Here is a 23,396-nt window from a genome sequence, read left to right as displayed (position 1 = left end):
ATCGTCAGCTCCAGTTTTCAGTGGGGTGACTACTTCAGGGTCCATGTACCTACTTATATTGTGTCTTTTTGTCTATAAAGGTCTACTTATATAAGTCTACTTACAGAATACAGAATACAGAATACATATATATATATATAGTGTGTGTGTGTGTGTGTGTGTGTGTGTGTGTGTGTGTGTGTGTGTGTGTGTGTGTGTGTGTGTGTGTGTGTGTGTGTGTGTGTGTGTGTGTGTGTGTGTGTGTGTGTGCTTATGAAGCAATCGATGAGTTCTGCAATCCATTATTGAGGCGTGTGCATGTGAGAACTTGCCTTGCCGGATTGGTTGCTCTGTGCTTGGGACCGCGTGATGCACGTTGTTTGGGTGTTGTTTTTTTCGGAGGAAATAATCGCAAGCGGTTAAGAAGCCGTTGGACTCACTCGAGCTTCACATGTGCGCACGCGGACGATGATCAGCTGGCTATGAGACATCGGGCGTCATGGCGGGTTGGCACCGGTTGACCGCCTTCTCTGTGGGTTTGTTGTTGTTGTTGCTGTTGTTGCTGCTGTCGGCTCGGAGCAGCGCAAAACCTCTGGAGAAATGTGCCGGAGACAAGTCCTGTCAGTCCCCGAGACCTCCCGTCGTCCTCAGTAAGTGTCCCACTCCATTTTCACTGTTTGTCACAGCTTAGTCTCACTCTCATCCTGTTTGAGGCAATCACCGCGGGCCAAACTCCATTTAATATCTATCCCATTTACACTATTTTACCTTGTAACTGCAACAACGTGAAGCTAAACGCAAAACGCGAACATTTAAAAACATGAAAGCGACCTGACTTTAATACGGCTGTAATATGTTTGTTCACTTTATTCTGATTAAATTTTTTATTGTAACTTTTACTACATGTTTGGCCTGCTGGTTCATAGTGTTCCTCTGTGAAAACAAACAAGTTCTCTCTAGATATTTACCTATACTGTATTGTATATGAAATCTAACTTAAATATTTTCACATTCGATTTTTTTATATGTGCTGTGTAAAAGATTCAACGCAGTTTCTGTCAAATCAAACCCATTAATGCAAAATTCCTTAAATTGACGTATTTTTGAATGTAGTTCAGTTCGACTCGGAGGACTCCAGTGAACTGGGCAAATAAATGAACATAATCCTAGTAATGTCGACGTAATTGAACAGATTAAGTATCGATTATAAGCCTCATGTGTGCAGACGTACTCTTAGTTGTGTTGACGTAAGATCTTGGTGCATGAAGGGAGATTGTTTACAGTCCTACAGCCTCCTGATCATATGACTGAGCAGCACGATTTGACTCAGCAACCAATTAAGTTCTCAGTATAAAAGGGAGTTTGTCCTCAGACTGTTCTAGACTGAAGGGTCATTCAAAGTCAGACCAACAGACTATGAAAACGTCCCCTAATTGTAGAATTATTACATACTTTATGAAACTTGTTATAAATTCAAGCAAAATGCTTGTCATTGCATTTAACTGTTATATGAATTACTCTACATGTTGGACATTTTCCAAGGCACCACATGAAAAAACAGGATTTCTACAGAGAGCTGAGCCATAACTTCAGTTTTTTTTCCATTAAAAATTGATATTGAATATGAAGTAGTTTATTACATGATTTTGATGAAATCTTACTCATTTTCATTTGATCCATGAGGTAGCATTGTCTCACAGCCAAAATCAATTGACCAAAGCACTGAAGTCCTTTTCTACATTTGTCATACTGGGGCACAGTCACCACTTACAACCCAGTTTCATCCTAATACATCTGAAACGATAACATACACTGATAACCTAAAATGACAACCACACATTCTAGTTCAGGCTATTGTGAACTGGCTAAAATCTTTGCAATTTCTTAATTACCATTGTGTTTCTCTTCACAGTGAAAAATGATGTGACGGAACAAGAAAAAACAAGGTTTAGTCACAGCTGTGGGGAAATTTGGAACAATAGAAAGATAACTGTTTTTGGAAAAACATTAACTTCAAAAACCCAAGTGCTTGTAGTCACTGCGAATCAAATCGCTATTTCACTGCACGACAAAAAAAATCACATGATCGATTAATATCTTTCAGCTTTATTTAGATCTTACTTTCATTGAAAGGATAGAGTTTTATCTCTTCTGTACTCTGTACATGGCCATCCAACGGGCAGGAGCAGGCAGGTTTTAGCATGCAATCCTTTTGGCCGACGCCCCAGTGTTACTCATTTATGTTGCGTGTCACTATTGGTGAGAAGGCATTGATCACAATTTGATTCAGTTTCAGTTTGAGCCATTTCAGGCAATATATGCTCTAAATTAATGTGTTACTGTAAATGCCACTACTTTTGGTACTATCGCGATAGTGACCCATCACTGTATTCACAGCACCTCTGACATATTCCTAGCTTCCTTCTGTCTGCTGCTGTCTGCATGTTGGTTCATTTCAGCTGCTTTTTGCTGATAATTCTGAATGTTGCTGTTTTATAGATTCTTTTATTTCAAGAACAGGTGTTACACTAAGTTCTGCATGACTGCTGAAAATGGCATCCACTCAGTGGAGCAGTTGAAAATACTCACCTTTAATAATGACATGTCACCACAAACTGACGGAAAATAAGTGTGTGCAATGCACCACCAATCAACCTCCAGATTATAGAGCTTAAGGTGTGAATCATTGATTTCCATGAGATACAGAAGAGGGACCCACATGAAAGTCCCAGCAGCAACATGGAAATGCATCTTTTTTTTTCTATGAACTCGATCGTTCATCCATCTTCTTTTCTGCATGGTCCTCACGTGATCACTGAGGTGTTGTGTAGAGCAGACATACCAAGTGTCCAAGAACTGGTCCCCCCAGCTCCTTTAGTGGGGGGACGTGAAGCCTCAAATGACCAACCGAGAGATATACTGTAATTTTGGGACCTTGGTAGACTTTCAATAGACGACATCCAGGGAGCATCCCAATGACCAAGCCATCTCATCTGGGTGTCTTAGCCCGACTTTGAGTCTGTCCCTGATTTCAACCTCATTAAAAGTGAGGTTCCCCACCTTCTATAGAAATCCCATTGTGGCTGCTTGCATCTGTAACTTCATGATTCAAATACGCTAGGCACAATTGTACATTTCCTGACTATGAAGCTCGTTAAAACATTTCTCTTCAGAATAAAGTATAGTAAAGTTTTCCCTTTTGTTTAGTCTACGGTTGGAAACCATGTTTTGAGTTTACAGGAGTCTTATCTGTGTTTGTGGTTGCGGCCTCCGTCTGTCTCCACAAGTTTGTGATAACGTTGTGCAATGTTTGACCTCCAGTGATCTCGAGTTGGAGTCAGGCTGTTGTTGTGAGGAAGGGTCTGCGCTCTAAACCAAAGTTCTCTGTTTACTGGTTGTGTGGCACGGCTGTGCCAGTATGAAAGTAAAACTAAACTCGGAGCTACATGAAAGCATCCGCTTCAAAAGTTGTGGTCTAAGAATGACTGCAGTCCAACTCTGGTGGGGCCTGAATGGGATGTGAGTGGCAGTAGACTGTGTCCATCTTCAATACCGCTTTTATTCTATTCAAATTGTGTTGGGGCTTTATTCTCAGAAGAAAATTCTCCTGTTTCCTGCTCCATAAAATATACCCTCCATGTGGATGAAATTGAATGGAAGATGGACGTATAATGTTTGGTTGTCTGGAAAACACTTTTTGTGTGTTCAAATCTATTTGCTAGTTTATCACAAAACATGATGAACTGAATCTCTGGCTGATTTCTAGGTGATTTCCTTGGTAAGAACACAAAATGTCTGTGTACTTTTGGTTTTCTAGAGGTTACAATTTAATGCTACCTCTGTTACAAAGCAAGTTAATACAGGCTGAGTAACACTGCAAGAGATTGTGTTACAACAGTCAAATACATGCAGCACTTTCCCAGAGTATCAGTTAAGCCAGATAATATTGACTGTCTGTTGATTTCTTTCCATATCGTCTTCCTCTCTGACTAAAGGTCATTTCTGTGACCTTTAATTTTCGGATTAACTCGTAGAATCAGCTGCACTTGTAAGTAAACAACAAAAGTGCCTCTTCAACTATGTATAGAGAGGGTTCATATAGAAAACTGATGTAAAATGAGTTTAAAGTTTTGAAAATTGCATATTTTTCCTTTGTTGCAGAAGTTGATATTCATCATAATTTCTTCATTCTCCAGTAGAAGTTGATAATCAAAGAGTTATTCCCCCCAAAGATTCTGGAGAAAATTTTGATTTGAACTTTGTGTTGTTTTCACTCAAACTGTTCCTGACGGTGGTGACCTCCTGTTGCTTTTTTTTTTTTTTTCTTCCACAGTCCCGGGGGATCTCGGAAACCAGCTGGAGGCCAGGCTGGATAAACCCAGCGTGGTCCATTACATCTGTTACAAGAAGACCAACACCTTCTTCACACTGTGGCTCAACCTGGAGCTGCTGGTCCCCGTGGCCATCGACTGCTGGATAGACAACATCAGGTGGGCGCTTCTGTCCGACCTGACTCATCGCAGACAGTTTTTTTTTTTTTAGATGGAGTAAAGTAGTAAAATGAACATTGAAACAGTCAAATATAAAGATTTGAGTGGTTTTGACAATATCTTGGTCAGAGCATCTCCAAGACTGTAGCTTTTCTTTTATGTACAGAATTAAGCCTATTAACGAGTGCAGATCTAAAAAGAAATCCAAATGGAGTTTAAAGACTTCAAGTCAAGTTGATTGAGAAGTGCCCCAACCATTTGCTCTTTTCTATAGAAAGTGATTGCAGAAGTAAAGTTTCAGTTTTCATCTTACAACCTGTTTATTTTGGTCACATGCTCACTTCTCCTTGGCAAACCTCAAAGATTTCTCACACCTGCATGGGTTACTTCACTGTTTTCACACACGCACACAACATCAAACCGTGAAAACAGCAAGGGTGTGTCTGTGTGTGTCACCACATCTTTTAGTCTCCCTATGAACTGTGTGTCCACAGGTTAATATACAACAGAACCACACATTCCACTTCGTCTCCTCCCGGCGTGGAAATCCGCATCCCGGGGTTTGGACAGACATACCCACTCGAGTTCTTGGACCCCAGCAAACGCAGCGTGGGTGAGTGGAAGACCCCCGAGGAGCCTCAGTGAATGTAAAAATGAGTCTTCGTGAAGAAGCTTTAGTCAGTACTCACTCTTCAGCCCACATGATGTGTATCTGTGGTTTTCAACCTCGTTACCCCATGGGAGTGGCACCAGAGACCTTTCCTCCTCACAATTTGTTAAAATTACTTAAAGGAAAAGCTCCCCCTTTTGTAGGTTGTAGAGAACATGTGTCCACCAGTGTGTCTGGCAAGTCAGCGAGCAGGGGGGGGTCCAGAAGAAATAAGCTGAAAAGCAGCTGTAAATGATGCGTTTGTGTGTTGCAGGCATGTATTTCTTCAGCATAGTCCAAGCAATGGAAGAGTGGGGCTACACCAGAGACGATGATGTCAGAGGCGCCCCGTATGATTGGAGGAAAGCCCCAAGTAAACGCACGCACCTAACCCAAACCCTACTCCTTCACACTTTGTCCTGCAGCTCAAATTTTACTCCAACTGGACAGTGTTGTTGTTTTCACTCACTTTTTGATCGCCCTCACAACGTCATTCCTCTCTCTTTCAGAAAACATGCAAACAATCAATTATGCAAATTGTGTGATGACGTGATTTAGCAACTTTTTCAAGGTTTAAGGTGAACTTTATTATATCTGACGGGCAATTTGTGCTCCGCACATACACATGCAAGAGAAAACAGCATTCATACAATACACCCACTAACACACTGTTTTATAACCATGAAGCAGACCAAAAGAGTTCTAGTGTCTGTTGGGCCTCCATGTTGATTTGTGTAGCTTTTTACTACACTCTCTAGTCTGTTTTTATTTCTGAGTGTGAGGGATCCATACCGATGGACAAAGAAAAAAGTAAGGACAGATTCCATAAAGTATTGTCATGGATATTTGTTGTTCTTGTTCCGTCCAGATGAGAATAAGGAATATTTCGTGAAGCTACAGCAGATGATCGAGGAGATGGCGCAGAAGGCCGGTGGGCCCGTGGTGCTCATTGCTCACAGCATGGGCAACATGTACACCCTGTACTTCCTCAACCAGCAGCCGCAGGCCTGGAAGGACAAATACATCAAAGCTTTTGTCTCCCTGGGAGCGCCGTGGGGCGGCGTGGCCAAGACTCTCCGAGTCATTATTTCTGGTGAGACACAAACTGCTGTTGAAGAGAAATAAGCTGAAAAACTTGACAATGAAAAAAGGAACCAAGCAAATAAATCCTAGAAAATTTGGCAAAATTTTAATGTTATTTGGAGTTTTGGACAATATTGTTTAATTCCACATCTTTTCCAAATCCAAACTTTTCATCGTCCACACTCATGATGCTGCAGCCATCAGAAAAGGCGCCCAAAATGAACCAGTGAAAAGGCGAATGCGTGTGCAGCCGGTATTAGCTGCTGGTGTTATGTTGCATTATGACGAAGTTGTGCAGGTTCTTTGTGTGTGAAAGAATATAAAAAGAGAGCTAGGAGCTGGTAAGATAACCGAGTTTCCCACCTGTGTTTCAGATTTGTTTCTCCACACAGACCAATATCTTTTTAAAGAACTTCTTCACATTCATTCCTGATGGTAAATGTAGTTCACCGTGTTGTCCCGTCACCTCACAGTTGAGCGAATTGGTGTTCATGAGTGCAGGTTATTAATCTCTATCATAATCCCGACTCCTCACCTGATCCCCATCCTTCGACTGGTCCAACATGTGTGACCCTACAAGGGGGACAATAACTCCACAGACACACAAAAGAAACCCCACCGTAAAACTTTAATCCTTTTACTTTTGTTCCTCTGTGTACCTTCAGGTGATAATAACCGCATCCCAGTGATAAGCCCGTTAAAGATCCGCTCCCAGCAGCGTACCGCTGTCTCCACCAACTGGCTGCTGCCCTACGCCAACACCTGGCCCCAAGATCAGGTCTGTCCCCGCATCAGCCTGTAGTACATCATCAAAACAAGTCTCACTACCAGCATTCAAAGCAGTTTTTATTAAGCTGTGGAGTTTGAAGTGTTTGTGGATGGATTATCTATGTGAAGACCAGGATGGGATAATTGAGGGGAAACATGAGAACTTTTCATACAGTTTGTACCAGACCTGGAATGGAATTCACCTAAATAGCACATTTCATCTATTTTATTTTATTTTATTTAGCAAGGTAAGTCCATAAGAACAGATTCTAATTTACAATGACAAGGTGGCAAAAGGCAAGACTGTTTTAAAGTAAGGAGGGAGATGCTAAAAGAGAGTACATGGTTCAGATTAAATATACAAATACACTTATGAATAACAGTAAAATCAGACAATATACTGAATGTACAGTATAAGCAGCAATGTACAGCAATTTAGCAGCAGGTAGTTACCAGGATTCATAGTTTCCAGATATTTTATTGTGGATTACAAGCCACCTCTCCACTGCTAAATTAAAAAAATGTCCTCAGCAGTAAAGCAACAGCTAACAATCACAAAGAACAAAGGTCTGCTTCCCTAATCTTCTTTATTTGAATGAAGATGTACTTTATTTTATTTTTATTTAGTTATGTTTTGCAAACATTTGTATTTAAAGGAATATGCACTTTCTGTTTTTGTGAGCAGATACTATGTGTATATATGTTTTACAAACAATAACAATAATTTGCTAAATAAATTGTAATGATTTATGACAGATAAAACAAACAGAACTAAAACCTTTTAAAGTTTTTGGTGGTGCTGTATGCTCATTAATTCTTTTCCCTGGCTTGCAGTTTTGATCTTTTTCTGCACAATTTAGCAAAGAAAATAATGAAAAAATGACACTCAAAATCAATTTTGTTGGAGATTCTAAAGGGACATTTGTACACCTTAACAACAATAATGTGCCATTCAAGGCACCTTTGGCAAAAAGTCCAACAAGTGATGAGAAACTCACTTTTCTCTCTCCCCCCCCCCCCCCGAATCCGTCCTCTAGGTTTTGGTCCAAACGTCCCACTTTAACTACACCTTGCAGGACTACCAGCGCCTCTACAAAGACTTGGATTTTGAGGACGGCTGGCACATGCGCCAGGACACTGAGTCGCTGGTGGCCGAGCTGACGCCCCCCGGCGTGGCCATGCACTGCCTGTATGGCACTGGCGTCCCCACGCCGTCGTCCTTCCAGTACGGCGACAAGTTCCCAGACGTGGAGCCCACGGTGGTGACTGGCGATGGGGACGGCACGGTAAACCTGCAGAGCTCCCTGCAGTGCAAGCGATGGGTGGGCAGGCAGAAAGAGCCAGTGACGCTGAAGGAGCTGCAGGACAACGAACACGTGGACATGCTGACCAACTTTACCACAGTGGCGTACATCAAGACCGTGCTGTTCCCCCCGTGACGTCTCACACCCACTCTGACACTCGGAGACGAGCTGACTGTCCCTCCAATCTATAACTGCCAAACATTTCTCTGCTCATGCCACTTCACCTGAGAAAAACTATTGATATTTTATGAAGTCACTGCAGACTCTTACATGAAATTAGTTGATTTTTAAACCATAATGTTTTATGTTGACCAAGTCCCCATTTATTTTCGTTAGCCTTCAAAGAAGCCAATATTTTACCCACTCTATCTATAATAAAGGAGTTATATAGGTCAAAAACCAGGGACTTCCTGTATGTGCCACTTTGATAACTCACATTGTTTATTATCTTTCACATGACACGGTATTGGTGTGTTTCTCTGAGACCATTTTGTTGTTTTGATTGTATTCTTCCTTTTTCTGCATGCACACAAGTCAATGATTTTATTTAATATTTTTAATTGTGCCATCAATGTGTTGGAGTACTGAAAACACACCTGGGATTTCATGTCGTGAAGGTCAAATGTATTATCTATTGTATTACTGGATGCTATGAGACAGAGTTTAAAGTTCCTGAAAACACTAACAAGATGAAACAAATGCCAAAAAAAATAGTAAGTAGGTAAATTTAATATTGTTTTTAATTAAAAATAAACAAAAAATACTGTTTGTCTTTTTTGTAAAACTTTTAAAATATCAACTCAAGCTCACTTTGATGACTGTGGCGTTTCATCATATTGTTGCAGACGCATCATTTCACTGCAAACCTCTTAAAACTTTCTTTGTGTGTGACAGAAAGCACTAAGAAAAAGTTCAATAATGTGACCTCTGTAGTGTTTGAAATGTCTTGAGGAGTCAGAATTGGCTTTTAATTCTGCATGATCAAAACCTCCCTCTTAAATTTGGAGTGAAGCTCTTTGGTCGTAGATGAAAGCATTCGAACATCTAAAAACAACTTAATGTTTTGGCAATCTTAAACAGAAAAGGTATCTGGTCATCAGAAGGACTCCTTTTTTTATTTTTGAGAAAAATCATGGAAATATGAGGACTGTAAGACATTCTACTTTTACTAAAGCCCCACCCCCTAAATTATACAATAAAATTCATTGTGAAAAAGAAACATCATGGGTGTAACAGTTACAGTAGCTACATGCTGTATATACTTGCCAGATATTTTGAAATGAAAGCATTGAACTAGAATCAAACAGTGCTGCACACATTAAAAACACATCTAATTAATTCAAAGCTGAAAACTAAAGCAAAAAGTTTACCTTTGTCTTCATTAGGTGAGTGAAACCTTCATTGTAAGGGTCTAAAGCGATGGCAAACTGCTTCCTTTGTGTGCGTAAATGTTGAAATGTGAACCGTGAAGCTATCACAAATCTTAAAGTATAAAAAAATCTTTATTTATACAGTCTGTTCAATGTAAAAATAAGAAAATAGTTCAATTATTTTTATGTGATTATCTTTGTTGTAACAGCAGCAGTTATCAAAGGATTTCTTTAAAGCAGTGAAGACAGGTGAGAGGTGACGGTTAGTCGCTCTCTGCTGCAGTTCGTCTCAGTTTCACTCATGTGGACTGCAAAGGGAAGCGAAAAGTCTTGTTTCCCGTCCTGCAGCGCAGCTCCGAGCACTCCAACTTCAAATGAAAAGGCCCGTCTTCATGCTCATCCACCAGGCTCTACAATCATTTTCAGAAATGAACTTGGGTGGCGATAAATGTGGAAGGAAAACTACGATGATTGAGGAGAATGAGTGGAAGGAGAAGCTGGACAAAGATTATCGACTTCTCTTTTGAAAAAAAAAGAAACATCATTTTCATGCATTTTTATAAAATTCATTGTATTAAAGTAAATTAAGAAAAATATATGTTTTACAAGAGTTACACTCTGAGTGCGAGTCATTTCCAAAAGCACAACTCTCCTTTGACTATCTCTCTGTGTTGGTCCTGTCTAGGTTTTACTCTTTGATATCCCCCAGCCACTGTGAATGATTGTAAAACCGAAAACCTTGTGGTGTCAGTGTGGAGATTTAAGGTACACAGGCGAGATGATCATTGTACCTGCAGCTGCTGCAAACCTTCCTTCATCTGCACCGATGAGTCACCGACACACCAGGCCAGACTCACGTGGAAAGACGGCTCCTGCAAGGGAATCAGGCTGCTGATTCATGAACCGTGAATCAAGTAATCCATGATAAAATCTCCAGCTGTGTTATTTAATCAACAAAAGCTGCAAGTAACTGGGTATTTGTACTTTGCCACTGTGCTTTAACTGACTTTTAAGTTTTTTTTCTTATGATTTTTTACATTTAAGGACGTGTCTATTCTTTTTCCTCCAATAATTCTCCAAACGCTCCCATTTCTGTTTTATCCTCTATGAGGGCAATTTAGAGTTAAACTTAGGTAACATTCATCCACAGTGAAGCTGCACAAGTTGATGAATTTGACAGCAATCCACTAGGATGGATAATGGCTGAATGCCTTAACTTCAACATATTTACATGTTAGATTGGTATTAATATACTTATTGAAACACCAGCAACCAACCTGCATGTTTCACAGGTTAAACAGTTTGTGTGTGTTCATGTTTGATGACTACTGACCTGATAGAAAGTCTCCAGGCGAAACTCTGTCATCGTTTGGTCCACAACCCGAACCAGCTCCAACAGCGGAGCATGTGGAGTCCACACCTCCATCCCCAGGAATGTCCTGCAGGGGACAGACGTCACAGTCCACAGTGAGCTCAGACTGACCCTCACAAACACAGACAGACTCCACTTTAAGTACAATCAGTCGATCTTTACTTCTATAGCACATTTTTCACAAGAAACGTAACTTAAGGGGGCTTTATTCAATTAATAAAAATTAAAAAAAACAGTAGCGCCAGAGAGGACAAAAAATGAAGAATAAAACAAAGATGAAATAATGAAAAACACTAAAGATTTAGAGGAAATTATAAAATAAAGAAAGACTGAAACCAAGATAAAAAGATTATTCATGACGGTAAAATATACAGAGACATTAAAGTAAAGTATGTGAGTAAAAGATTAATAAATAGAATTAAAACATGTCTCACTGTGGTCTTTAAAATATATTTTTTTTAACATTTTCTTTCCATTTGAAAAAAGGCTCACACAGATGAAAAGGAAAGCGTGTCACTATAGTTTGAGTTAACCTATCAAACTGGAAAAGTAAACATTCAAATAACGTTTGAACATTCATTCTTAAACCACAGATGGACACAAAAAACTTGGATTGTTGGGCTGAGCCAACATGAATAGATCTGTTTTAAGATAAGCAATGTGACAAGAGCTCCATAAGCAACTGTGCCGGTTAAATCCATGCATGTGATAAACAAAGATTTCAGCACAGTAGAGATGAGAGTGCAAACTGTTGTACTACATGCACACATTTTAATTGGATTGAAGCTTTTATTCTGCTGCTTCCTGTTTCCAAGGCTCTCCATCATGGCACCTTGCAGGAGCAAGCACAAGCCTAGAGTTAGTTAGTTTTCACATGGGATGCCTTTTCTTTACAAATACAAATCAAAGTCCTCCAAACTGACGACTGCCCCCCCTGAGGTCTCAGGGCCGCCTGAACATGCAGCCTGTAAACTGGTCCGGTCAGGTTTTGACTGTACCTGGTCCTCTCTGCGTTACAGTAGACCTTCAGCTTCCCCGCTGAGCAATGGAACCTGGCAACGAGAAACACAACGGCACAATCTGACATCATTTTCTCTCTTTTGAAACAGATTTTTCTTTTCAGAAGTTAGTCAAATACTTCATAAACATGTTACATAAAGTGTCCTGTTTCAAGTAGTAGCAGGGAATTTTCCATTAAACAGAATAGAGCAAAACAAAAAGAAATGAATAATCAGAATCAATGTAGCTCAAATAAGTGAATAAATGAATAAAACTAGGTGGAGACAGTATCCACACACACACACCTGTTCTACCTTCCACATCAAAACTGAACATTCTACAAATTTATTCAACTTTTTTTTATTTAAATGCAATATTTCCTAAAATACACACATGACCCGCATATGTCTTGGAGTGTAAAAACGTAACATTGGTGCAAAGCAGTGTGTATCACAGAAACCAAGGAATCTGTCCATATTTCTAACAGATTGAATTGCAAACCCACCGTCTGCAGCGTGCCAGGCTGGCCCTCAGGCTCTGTGTGAAGAGCTGGATCCAGTGATGTTTGAGCACCACCGTCTGAGACAGGCTGAGGTGGAACTCTTCCTGTGGGGTCAAAACCACACCCAGAGTCCCTGCTGTCTGGAGCAGCTCCCCCAACAGCTCCGTAAAGTCCTCCTCAGGCTGGTCTGGTGATGGAAGAATAGAGGTTTCTTCACAAAGTATGGTTCATGAAAAGTGACATCGCTGATGTTTGTACTGCCTCAGAAATCCAGCAACAGTGGCTGTACTGGCAGTGGCCCGATTATCAGTCAGTCTGCACAGTTTGGGACTTACATGGCAAATACACGTAGGTGGCCCAGTTTCCTCTCTCGTGCTTGAAGGAGCGTATACGTCCACCGTGAAGTGAGCTGTCTGCAGTCTGTGGCTCCTCTTCATCTGGAAACATGGCCAACAGGCATCCGGGCACAGGAAGTCTGGAGGAAACACAGTGACAGAAACACCGTTAAACATTAGCTGCTGTCCTCAGACAGCGATAACAAATAACACAAGTAACATGTTTAAATCATTTTCTTTTCTCATCACATTCAGGGATAATTTACACACAGGACACAGTCTATTAAAGCGACTCAAACAGACCTGCTTCTAGACACCTCAGTTCTGGGTTTCTTCTTCGCAGGGAAATCATCTTTATCTCCATGATCATCATCATGTTCCTCATCCTGCTTCTTCTGAGACAAATTTTTCTTCCTCTCAGCTTCACTTCCGGCCTCCGCGTCCTCCTCCGAGCTGCTGCTGCTGTAACCGACCAACATCTTCAAATCACATTGTATAAACTCATGTCCCGGCTGGAAACGGCGTCGTTTAAACGTGTCAAAAGTTATTTTAATTTATTTTAAGTACACAAACAGCGCGGGACTCCGCCATGTCCGGTGTAAACAACCTGTTGTAACCGTGTTAACGGTCCCAGTGCAACACAGCGCCACTGGTTACTTTGTTCCGCATTTGCCTTCAACCTGCACTGTGGAGCTTTAAACAAACAAAAAAACATGTATAAATTGAATAAAAGCGCGTCTTAATATTTAACCGGTTAAGATAAATAAAGTCACTTTCCTAATCTTTCATAAAAGAAGGTTTCACTCATTCATGAAATCTACATTTTTCTGAGGTATTCAATTTGTTCACAGTAACTGCTTAAAATAGCCAAACCATGAAAGCTTGGTTGATGGTTGTCTTCGTTTTGAAGGTTGTGGTACAAGATCAGTGAAAAACATTTGTGTTGTTTAATGTAGATAATATCAATTATATAATTGTAAATTATATTAATTATACTAACCCTCACGTGTAAAAAAATCTAATAACTACATAAACGTAACGATTATAAAGCATATTATATATATTTATGTATAAGTAAATATCATATCATATGCATATAATAAAACATACAAAATATCTGCTAGACATAATAAAAATCTAATAAAAATAAAAACAATGGGTACACCTTTTGCAGTGAAAAATATTGTCTAACATGCATTGTGTACGCTGCAATAATACAATTGATAAATACATGCACAATGAAAAAAAATTGATTTTAACGCATATTCTAAAATCTCAATTTAGACCTTATTATTAAATGCTTATATATATATATATATATATATATATATATATATATATATATATATATATATATATATATATATATATATATGTATATAGCAGATTGTTGCGTGAAATCCATCACACACTGGGCAGTGTGTGTGTGTGGGTGTGAGTGGGTGTGTGTGTGCGTGCGTGTGTGTGTGTAGAGTGTAATGTAGTGTGAGCATGCCAATTAACTCTTGCTTTATTCATGTTCCCGTGCGCGGGCAGGGGCTCCGGAGCTATCCGACAGCTAGCTTTCAATTTATTCCAAAATGCTCGCAATTCCGCCGCCGAGGAGGATGCCCTGCGATTCCAGTGCATGTCAGCGTGAAAAGGTGCCGTTTTTGAGGCGATAGAGGAAGATGCGGGAGAATTTGCGCCTTTTTTTAATGACCCCGCCGATCGGAACCTTTCGGCCGCCGGAGCCTTGGCAGCTCTAACAACGGAGTGTCGGATCGCCTTTTGCAGATGTGAAGAAGGAACCTAACGCTGTCTTAAGGCGGAGCGGCTAACCCGGCGGCATATCGGCGCTACCTGGTTGGAGTGACCGGACGCCGCAGGTCAGCACCCGCGGGAGTCTCTTATCGTTGTTTACGCGCAGCCCTCGAATATCTACCTGGCTAATTTTTTACGAAGCTAACGAAGCTAACAGTGCTAACGTCACGTTCACTTTGCACGTCTGTGGCTCAGCTAGGCTAGGCGAGGCTAAGCTAAGCTATGGTTCGTCCGGAGACGCTATGATGCGCAGACGCTGCCTTCCACTTTTTAGCCGCGAATTGCTGAGTGTTTTGAATTTCTGCATGGATAGATGTGGAACTGCAGAGCTACACACCCGGCTTGGTAGTAAGAGTTTGTGGGGAAAGCGTGTGTGTTAATGAGCTCTCTTTGCGCTTTAGCGGATGTTGCACATCATCGGAGCAGCCCCATTGTTTACAACCAAAGAGGTTAAAATCGTGCCAACATCAAGCAAAAAAAATGATCTCCGAAACACGAAAAGTGAAGAAACGCGATCCTTTTCTCACATTTCGAGACGATACAACAATACCCTCCTCATTGTTATGTAAATGAAAATAAATTGGCTTATTTTTTTCAACGTGGAACAACAATACACATCTAAAAAGGTCAGCATTTAATTATTAGTAAACCATTTTAATACTCTAAAACTGTACTGATTTCCACACTCCTGGAGCAGGTGCAACAAACACTTTATTAGGTGTTCCTAATAAATTGGCCACCCTGATTCTATAGATGAGAGCAACCGCTTACATGCAGTGCAATCGAGCTCAATTATACTGGACATTGAGTTAAAACCACTTTGACAATCAAAAGTTGTACTTTTAAAAGTCGAATTAACAGCAGCGCTAACAGGAGTACATCATCTCACCTTTAAAATTATTATTCTTACTGCGTGAGGACTGAAATTGTGACATGAAGCGAGTGATTAAATCCTTTGTGTCTCAAGCCAAAGCTGCTATTTTGGGTTTTTATCGTGTGAACCACAATTATATACAATACAGTGAAATTAAGACAGTTGGTATGCATGTAGCAGGTTACCCTGATAAAACTAGAACATAGAGCCAGCTATGACAACTTGCCTTGAAGTAGATGTTGATCTTTCTGTAGTAAGAGTCCATATTGGGTAACTTCCTTCTTTCTCAAATTTGTTTTGAACTCTCGTAACAGCTGCTGAATGCATGATACAATAAACTAATATCTGTATTGTCCTATACATTGAGATCGGTGAATCTTGCGTAGAATTTTGAAGAATCTATGAAACAAATGTATGAAAACTTTTGCTTTACACTTCTCGTAATCACCCGAACACTGTTGGTTTTTCTGGTCTTTGCATTGACTAAATAAATAATCTAGAAATATTAAGTAGACTAATCCCTTTGTGATGTTTCTATTCTGATTCTTCTTGAACCTGTTTTCCATACAGATTGCACTTGAAAGGTGAGGATACAGTAAAAGTCCTCCACTTCTGCACACACGTCTGGACCCTACACAGCTCCTGTCCGGTGCAGTGCACGTCACTCCTTCTGTCATCAGAGCCTCTGGGCAGTGAGAGCCCTTTCCAGTGTTTTGGTAACACTTACAGCCATGGAGTGAGTTATTTTTCCCTTGATATGCCCTCATACTCAGAAGCTTTGCTCCCAGTCCTCTGAATATCTCATGATGTCTCTTTCTTGTAGTTGGGCCACACCTGCTGCTAAACTCAACCCCTACTCCCGAGCCCGCATGAGCGAGGCGTGGCAGCAGCATGCGCCGCCTCCAGTTGTCCACACCATCCCTCCAGGAGCGGAGAACGCGCTGGGCTGTGCCGTGTATGGTATTGTTCTGCAGCAGGACGCTGCATCTCTACAGCAGCAGCAGCAGACCCAGCATGGCCAGCACAGTCAGCCACAGCAGCAGCATGGAGGCGGCCAGCACAGTCAGCAGCAGCAGCAGCACCAGACCCAGCAGACCTCTTTACAGGTTGGGACAGAGGGGGGACACAAGTGTGGGGCTTGTGGTCACGATATCTCCCATCTGTCCAACCCACATGAACATCAGTGCATGGTGAGTCAGGACAGGTCGTTCCAGTGCACCCAGTGCTTGAAGATTTTCCACCAGGCCACGGACCTGCTGGAGCATCAGTGCGTTCAGGTAGAGCAGAAGCCCTTTGTGTGCGGAGTGTGCAAGATGGGCTTCTCCCTGCTCACCTCTTTAGCCCAGCACCACAGCTCACACAACAGCTCCAATCCGATGAAGTGTTCGATCTGCGAGAAGACCTACCGACCCGGCTCTTCCGGCAACGCCACGCCCAACTCCTCCAGCAACTCCCAGCAGCCCGGCGGTGATGGGGCTTCGGCCAGCAGCAGCTCATCCATCCTCCCCTTCCCGTCGGCCCGGGACAGGCCGTACAAATGCTCCATATGTCAGAAAGGTTTCAAACATCTTTCAGAACTTACGCGACACGAGAGGGTGCACACGGGGGAGAAGCCCTTCAAATGTGACACGTGTGACAAGGCCTTCAGCCAGTCATCACACCTCCAGCACCACCAGCGGACGCACAGCAATGATCGTCCCTTCAAGTGCGCTGTGTGTGAAAAGAGCTTCAAGCACCGCTCCCACCTCGTGCGCCATATGTACGTGCACTCCGGCGAGCACCTGTTCAAGTGCAATTTGTGTGAGTTGCACTTCAAAGAGTCGTCCGAGCTCCTGCACCACCCCTGCCACCCGCAGGGCTCCCGCCCTTTTCGCTGCGCCACCTGCGGGAAAGGCTTCAAGCGGCCGTCGGACCTCCGCCAGCACGAGCGTACGCACTCGGAGGAGCGTCCCTTTCACTGTGACGAGTGTCAGATGAGCTTCAGGCAGCAGTATGCACTGGTGCGCCACAGACGTACGCACAAAGACCCCACCGACCGGCCCTTCAAATGCAACCTCTGCGACAAGGGCTTCATGCAGCCCTCTCACCTCCTTTACCACCAGCACGTCCACGGCATGGACAACCTGTTCAAGTGCGCCTCCTGCCAGAAGGAGTTCAGTCAGTCAGGAGAGCTGCTCAGACACAAGTGCGGTGAGTCGACCAACTCCTCGCCCGATAAGCCGTACAAGTGCGACGTCTGTGGCAAAGGTTACAAAAAGAGCTCCACGTTGCAGCGTCACCAAAACTCGCACTGCCAAGATAAGCCCCTCAAGTGTTCACTCTGTGACCGCCGCTTCCTGTCCTCCTCGGAGTTTGTCCAGCACCGCTGCGACCCATCGCGGGAAAAGCCACTGAAGTGCCCGGAGTGCGAAAAACGTTTCAAGTATTCGTCAGACCTGAACCGACACCGGCGTGTTCACACGGGCGAGAAGCCGTACAAATGTGGCCACTGCAACAAGGGCTTCAAGCAGCGTGAGCACTTGACCAAACACCAGAGCACGCACTCCCGAGAGGGGCAGTTCAAGTGTGTGTGGTGTGGCGAGCGGTTCAGTGACTTGGGCTCTTTGCAGGATCACACGGTGCAGCACACAGCAGATGGAGGTGGTTATCCTGTGCCCCAGTGCTTATAAACCTTTTTTATTTTCTTGTTTTTTGCTCTGAATGGACAGAACCGTAGGCACCGTGTCCTCTTGTCTGCCCCCTACAAGCTGTTTACCAGCTCGTTTTACACACGTATATTTAGGATTACCATGGGCTGTTATTTCTCTCATTCCCACCGTCAGGGTTTTATTCCTCTGCTTACTCAACAAGTTAACGTGAATCCGAACTTCTTAATTCCATGGAAAAAAAGAAAGATTTGTCTTCTCACCTCAGCCTCACACTTGGACATTGGGAGCAGTGCTGAGGCCACTGTTGCTTCACTCCTGTCATTCACACTCACTTCCAGTCGCGTGGGATTGTTGCATAACAAATAAGTAGGGCTTCCCCTCAAAGAGAACAAAACAAAAATGTTCCTTTATCATTCTGACAAACGGTTCAAAATAATTTTGAATCCACCTCTTACTGGAAAGATCTCGATTTCAGGTCACAGCAAGATAAAAATCCCTGGTGTTCATGCTGGTTAACGTCAGACCAAAAGATTTCAACATTATCCTCCTAATTCTATTCTTAGTCTGGGACTGGTTGTTCAGTGTTTAAAAGTTCACAAGGTTTGATTCGATTCATTGATCTTCAGTCCTTAATTTCTCAGCAGTTTATTTTACTCTTTTGGTCCCACATCAGCATTTGACACCTCTTTTTATCAAATAATGGCCCATAAGTTCTGTCAGTTTAAATGGAGTGAAACATAATTGGTGTTATTTGGGATGCTATTATCCTATAATGAAATAATCCCTATGATGCTGTGCCCCGATTCTAAGCATCTAGCCACAGTGACCCTTTATTCTAACCCTTCAGTACAGTCACATACATTTCATCTTCCCACAGAGGTCAGCGCTGTTAGACTCACCGGTTTGAACGTTACACCTCCTCCTCTCTCAGCCTGTACATATTATGGATGTGTGAGTGTACTTAGCCAGGTAATGAACTGTCCAACTTGTCTTTCTAAAAAAACACAAAAGGACAAAAAAAACATTGAGGATCTGTTTTTTGTATTATTGCTACATTTTATCATGTGAAATGTTTGACAAAAGCTGTCTTTCTTTTGTTTTGTCAGTGATTGAGCCAGTATGTCGCGGGTCTGACCTCAAAGAGACGCCCCAGTGCAAGTGTGTGAATGTATAGCGGTTTTCTGATGAACAGGGGAATTCAGACTGAAGAGAAATATAGTAGAGCTGTGTCAGCATATCTGTGGCATTTTATCCGTTCTTTTAAAAATATTAGTAATGTCTAACCTTGCTGGTCTGTGTCGAGCTGTCTTTGCTGGATTCACCTGTATGTGGGGGCTGTCATAGGAGGAGGAGTTGTGTGTATTGATGTTCGTACTTGATGATATTGAGATTTGTGCTTGCGACTCTTTGTGTGAGCACAGCAAAATTTGTGAGTGCTTATTATAATTTGTAAGCATATCATACAACACTCATGTCTAATATCCTCTTGAGAGTCCCTATTGGAACCTGCAAATGTCTCTGTTTTAGCCTCCACCATAGTTGGGCCGTTCAGTTATTTTACAAACGGATTTGGTTCTTCTGCCATGACAAACATTTGCAGTTTGTTTGAATTTGCCCTCGGTTTAGACTTGCAAGCGCACTCTTGTCAAGTTAGGTCCTATCCAGGTTCCTGTGCTTTGTTTGAAATCGCCGGGCATTACTACAATGCTTACGAAGGCTGCCAGCTAAGAAGACTCAGCCCAAAGAGAATACGCCTGCTAGTCAACATTGAGGGCAAAGAAAATGGCAAATCTACTTGTGAAGCTGGTGAAGACGGAGTCACTTACAGGTCCCTGTCGGACCTGAATATGTGCAGTCTGAGACCTGTAACTGTATGTACTTTAAATCTCAGTACGCACACTTGGTAGATCTTTGTTAGACCTGGAAATGTCTGTTCTGTAAATCTCAGTGCACATAGCCACATTTCTTGCAAGCGCCTGATGCGTGCATACTGTAAGTATCGGTATACGCACATGCTTTTACGCATGTACAAGTGTTATAGTTTGCACTCACAAATGATATTACACACCTACCAATATCAATAAGCTTGCACTTGTCAAGATACACAACTCTCCCTGGGTTCTCTTACTGTTGCAGCTGCCCCATACCGGTACCCTGTGTTTAATAGTTTACATGTTTTTTTATAATACCTTTTCATTCAGTCATTTCCAGTTACACATCCTCTGTGTCTGTGTGGGTTTTATTATTATTATCACATCAGAGTGAATGATGCCTTTTTTTGAATGCCATGAGATTCTAGTTGTGCTTACGAAGCCTTGACCACCAGTTGGTTTTCATGTGGGATGCCATCACTCTTTAATTTAGCTATTCTCTCCTCTGTCGGCTCACAGTTTCAGTGCAGTATTGAAAAGTATTTAATACAACACAAGGACACAGAGATAACATGGTTCTTATTTTGAATATACTTTTTGTTTAGCCTTAAAATGAGGCCACGCTGCCTCTTCGCCTCGTCTTTTCTTCTGCTTTGTCTCTTTTCCATCATCATAGTTGCTCCTTTCAGCCACCATGTATTTTATTTTAATTTCTTGAATCTGGCATTATAAAAAACGTGTTTTTCTTTAAAAAGTAAAAGGAAAGTACTATGTTTTCTGGTTTCACATTTGTTTATATTTCTTTTATTAATATTCTTTAAATTGATATGAATATGTGTATTCCGGGAGGGAGAGACCAGGGCTTGGGGTTATGTTGAAATCGACAAGGATTATATTCAATGTTCAAAACGTAAAAGTGTTTCTGAAGCCAAACCAGCAACAACCCCCACAACTTCAATGAAACTGAAGTTTGGTGGTGTAAAAGTGGTTAATGCATCAGGAACAAAAGAGGGTGGGTTCATATTGTTTGCCAAGAATTGCAAGTTCTCAAGTTAATTGGTCCTTACACGTCATCAGATGTGCATAATGATTTCAAAAATAGACGCTCCAGGTGCAGTGCAAGGACCTCTTATGCACTGTAGAGAAGGACTTGGGGTTTTAAGCTACCTCAACTCATTTTTGCTACATCAGTTCAACTGAAAAGCTGGGTGTACTTGAAATACTGAGTTTAATTGTGCCCAACTAACAAGATAAACCCTGTAAAAGTAAACTGGCTGCCTTCTAAAACATAGGATTTTAAGCCCAAGGAAAATTGGGTTTTCGATTACATTAGGTCTTTAAGATAAAAACTATACTATTTATCCCTTTGGGACAAAATCCTCAAGGAAAATTGGCATTTTCTACGAGACTTTTTTGGCGGCATTTCCCATTTTCTTGTGTTACTAAAAAATGTAAACATCTTTAAGTTTGTTTTATTGGCTTTGCAATTGAAATAATACCATTTTTGTCCCTTTAGTGGCAGTGGTGAGCCTGAATCTGAAATTTGTCTAATTTATCTTTACTATCCTAGAGTAACTCATTTGCATCACCTTATGGTATAAATTGGTATTACAAGACTTGATCACCATATTAATAACTTTACGTTTAAGTCTTTGCAGAAAGATCTGTAGACTTTTAAGAAAAAATATTATTTTGTCCCATTTCGGTAATTTTTCTGTTTTAAACTAAAAAGTCTTACACATTGTACCTTTAAGGAGCTCAACTAAATGTGAAAACTGCCTTTTAGCTTAAAGCAGCCAGGTTATAAATGAAAGTCAATCCTGCTTAGTAATTTTGTAAGAGTACTATTAACACATCGACACGTAATAATGATGATAATGGTAATAAGTATGTTTAAAGCCAAAGAATAACTTCCATTTACGATTGCTTGGGTCAGTAAAGCAAAACACTGCAAAATTAAACAGACTGAGCTGCACATCTGTCACAGTAAAATCCATCCCATTTCTGATTAGCAAGGAGCGATCTCTTGTACAAGCACAAATGATTACATCCATTCTCCTGCAGTGTAACTGATTGGAATAATGTCAGTTCAGGCACCAGTTAACCCACCCGTCATCTTCTGGTTTCCTCCTATAAATCACCCCGTCAGACCCTGGTGTCTCTTGCTCTCTGCATGCTTGCTGTGTTAGTTCCTGTGTTTCGGTCCCTGGGAACTCGTGCCCCCCTCCTCCTGCTCCTCCTCCTCTCAGCACTGTTCCCTCCTATAGCTTTTTTTCAAATTGTACTGTAGTTTATGTGAATGATGTTGAAGACAAAAGAAAAAAAAAAAACCTGTTGTTGCGACGTACAGTTCGTGTACATTCATTCTAAGATTACCTGTATGTATGTAGCATTCAATTACACACAGCACTAACAAATAAAACTTTTTTTCATTTATAAACCTTGATGAGTCTTGATGTCATTTTGCCAAAAAACCTGCTATACTTTGTTGAGAAAGTTGCTGTAGAACAGGAATTTTGAAATCACATCATTATCTGCACCAAATTGTGACAAATGGAAATTAGGGCAACCAATTTAATGAAAAACAAAAACAAACAGGTATTAAAATTCATTGAATCACATTGGCATGCTGGGATTTGACATTTTCCGCCTTGAAATGTTTTCAGTAAAAAAGTAATTCATGGATTGGAAATTCATCTGCAGACAGACCCATGTCTGCTGTTAATATTCCCGAAAGATAGATATTCCATTTTTGTGTCCGAAATTGCATCTTTTTTGAAGTCTGTAGCAGAGCTGTGAACTAAAGACATTAAAAAATGTTTTAAACTAATAGAAAGATATTGAGTTGATGCCAACAGACCCCACAATCAGCACTTCAAGGTGTTTTTTTCAGATCAACAGGATTGTTGGAACATTTTGCATCATAATGTTTTGTTAAAAAGCATAATCAATGTGAACATTATAAGAACACACCTGTGCTTCTTTGCACTAAAATTGCAGATCGTTTTGGAGTTAATAATTCTATTACGTTAAATTGCCCTGGTGTGGCTCCATTGAGTTTTTGGGGATCCTCAGGATGTGTTTGACCGCTCCGCCAGCAGAGGGCGCTGTGCAGCGGCCGTCCGCCTGCAGGGTCGCACTCCTCATCTTCACCCCGGCAGCCCGCGGCTTTCACATCCGGGCGGCTCTCTCTGCCTCCTCAATCGCGATCCGCTCCCCTTCCCCTGCGCTCTCGATCGGGGAGGTCCGTGGCTGCAGAAGAACCCCCCCTCCCTCCCCCTTGAAATCCCGGGCCCCTTCGTTCGGCCTCTGGTACCGGACCTCCGAGGAGCTCGCTCCCTGTCACCCG

General features: G+C 41.7%; 3 protein-coding genes across 3 annotated transcripts; 2 read left to right on the top strand and 1 right to left on the bottom strand.

The window, feature by feature from the left end:
- The first annotated feature begins 333 nt into the window (after positions 1-333).
- On the top strand, positions 334-9,483 carry pla2g15 (phospholipase A2, group XV). The gene is made up of 7 exons (XM_080475589.1): positions 334-629; positions 4,313-4,469; positions 4,964-5,082; positions 5,393-5,491; positions 5,987-6,211; positions 6,867-6,979; positions 8,007-9,483. The coding sequence occupies exons 1-7, from the start codon at positions 479-481 to the stop codon at positions 8,406-8,408; spliced, it is 1,266 nt and encodes a 421-aa protein (XP_080331715.1). The 5' UTR covers positions 334-478; the 3' UTR covers positions 8,409-9,483.
- On the bottom strand, positions 9,222-13,483 carry usb1 (U6 snRNA biogenesis 1). Its single transcript, XM_080475590.1, has 7 exons — positions 13,155-13,483; positions 12,852-12,991; positions 12,520-12,703; positions 12,014-12,067; positions 10,977-11,082; positions 10,435-10,515; positions 9,222-10,053 (listed from the first exon to the last, which is right to left on the bottom strand). Exons 1-7 carry the CDS (start codon positions 13,328-13,330, stop codon positions 9,943-9,945), a joined length of 852 nt encoding a protein of 283 aa, XP_080331716.1. The 5' UTR covers positions 13,331-13,483; the 3' UTR covers positions 9,222-9,942.
- Positions 13,484-15,151: 1,668 nt separating this feature from the next.
- znf319b (zinc finger protein 319b) lies at positions 15,152-22,486 on the top strand. Its single transcript, XM_080474814.1, has 3 exons — positions 15,152-15,280; positions 16,099-16,264; positions 16,352-22,486. Exons 2-3 carry the CDS (start codon positions 16,260-16,262, stop codon positions 18,195-18,197), a joined length of 1,851 nt encoding a protein of 616 aa, XP_080330940.1. The 5' UTR covers positions 15,152-15,280; positions 16,099-16,259; the 3' UTR covers positions 18,198-22,486.
- The last annotated feature ends 910 nt before the right edge of the window (positions 22,487-23,396 follow it).

The sequence above is a fragment of the Lipophrys pholis genome, assembly GCF_963383615.2.
Source record: "Lipophrys pholis genome assembly, chromosome: 11".
Lineage (NCBI taxonomy): Eukaryota > Metazoa > Chordata > Actinopteri > Blenniiformes > Blenniidae > Lipophrys > Lipophrys pholis.
The sequence above is the reverse complement of the archived record's forward strand: the minus strand, read 5'-3'. Positions and strand labels throughout refer to the sequence as shown.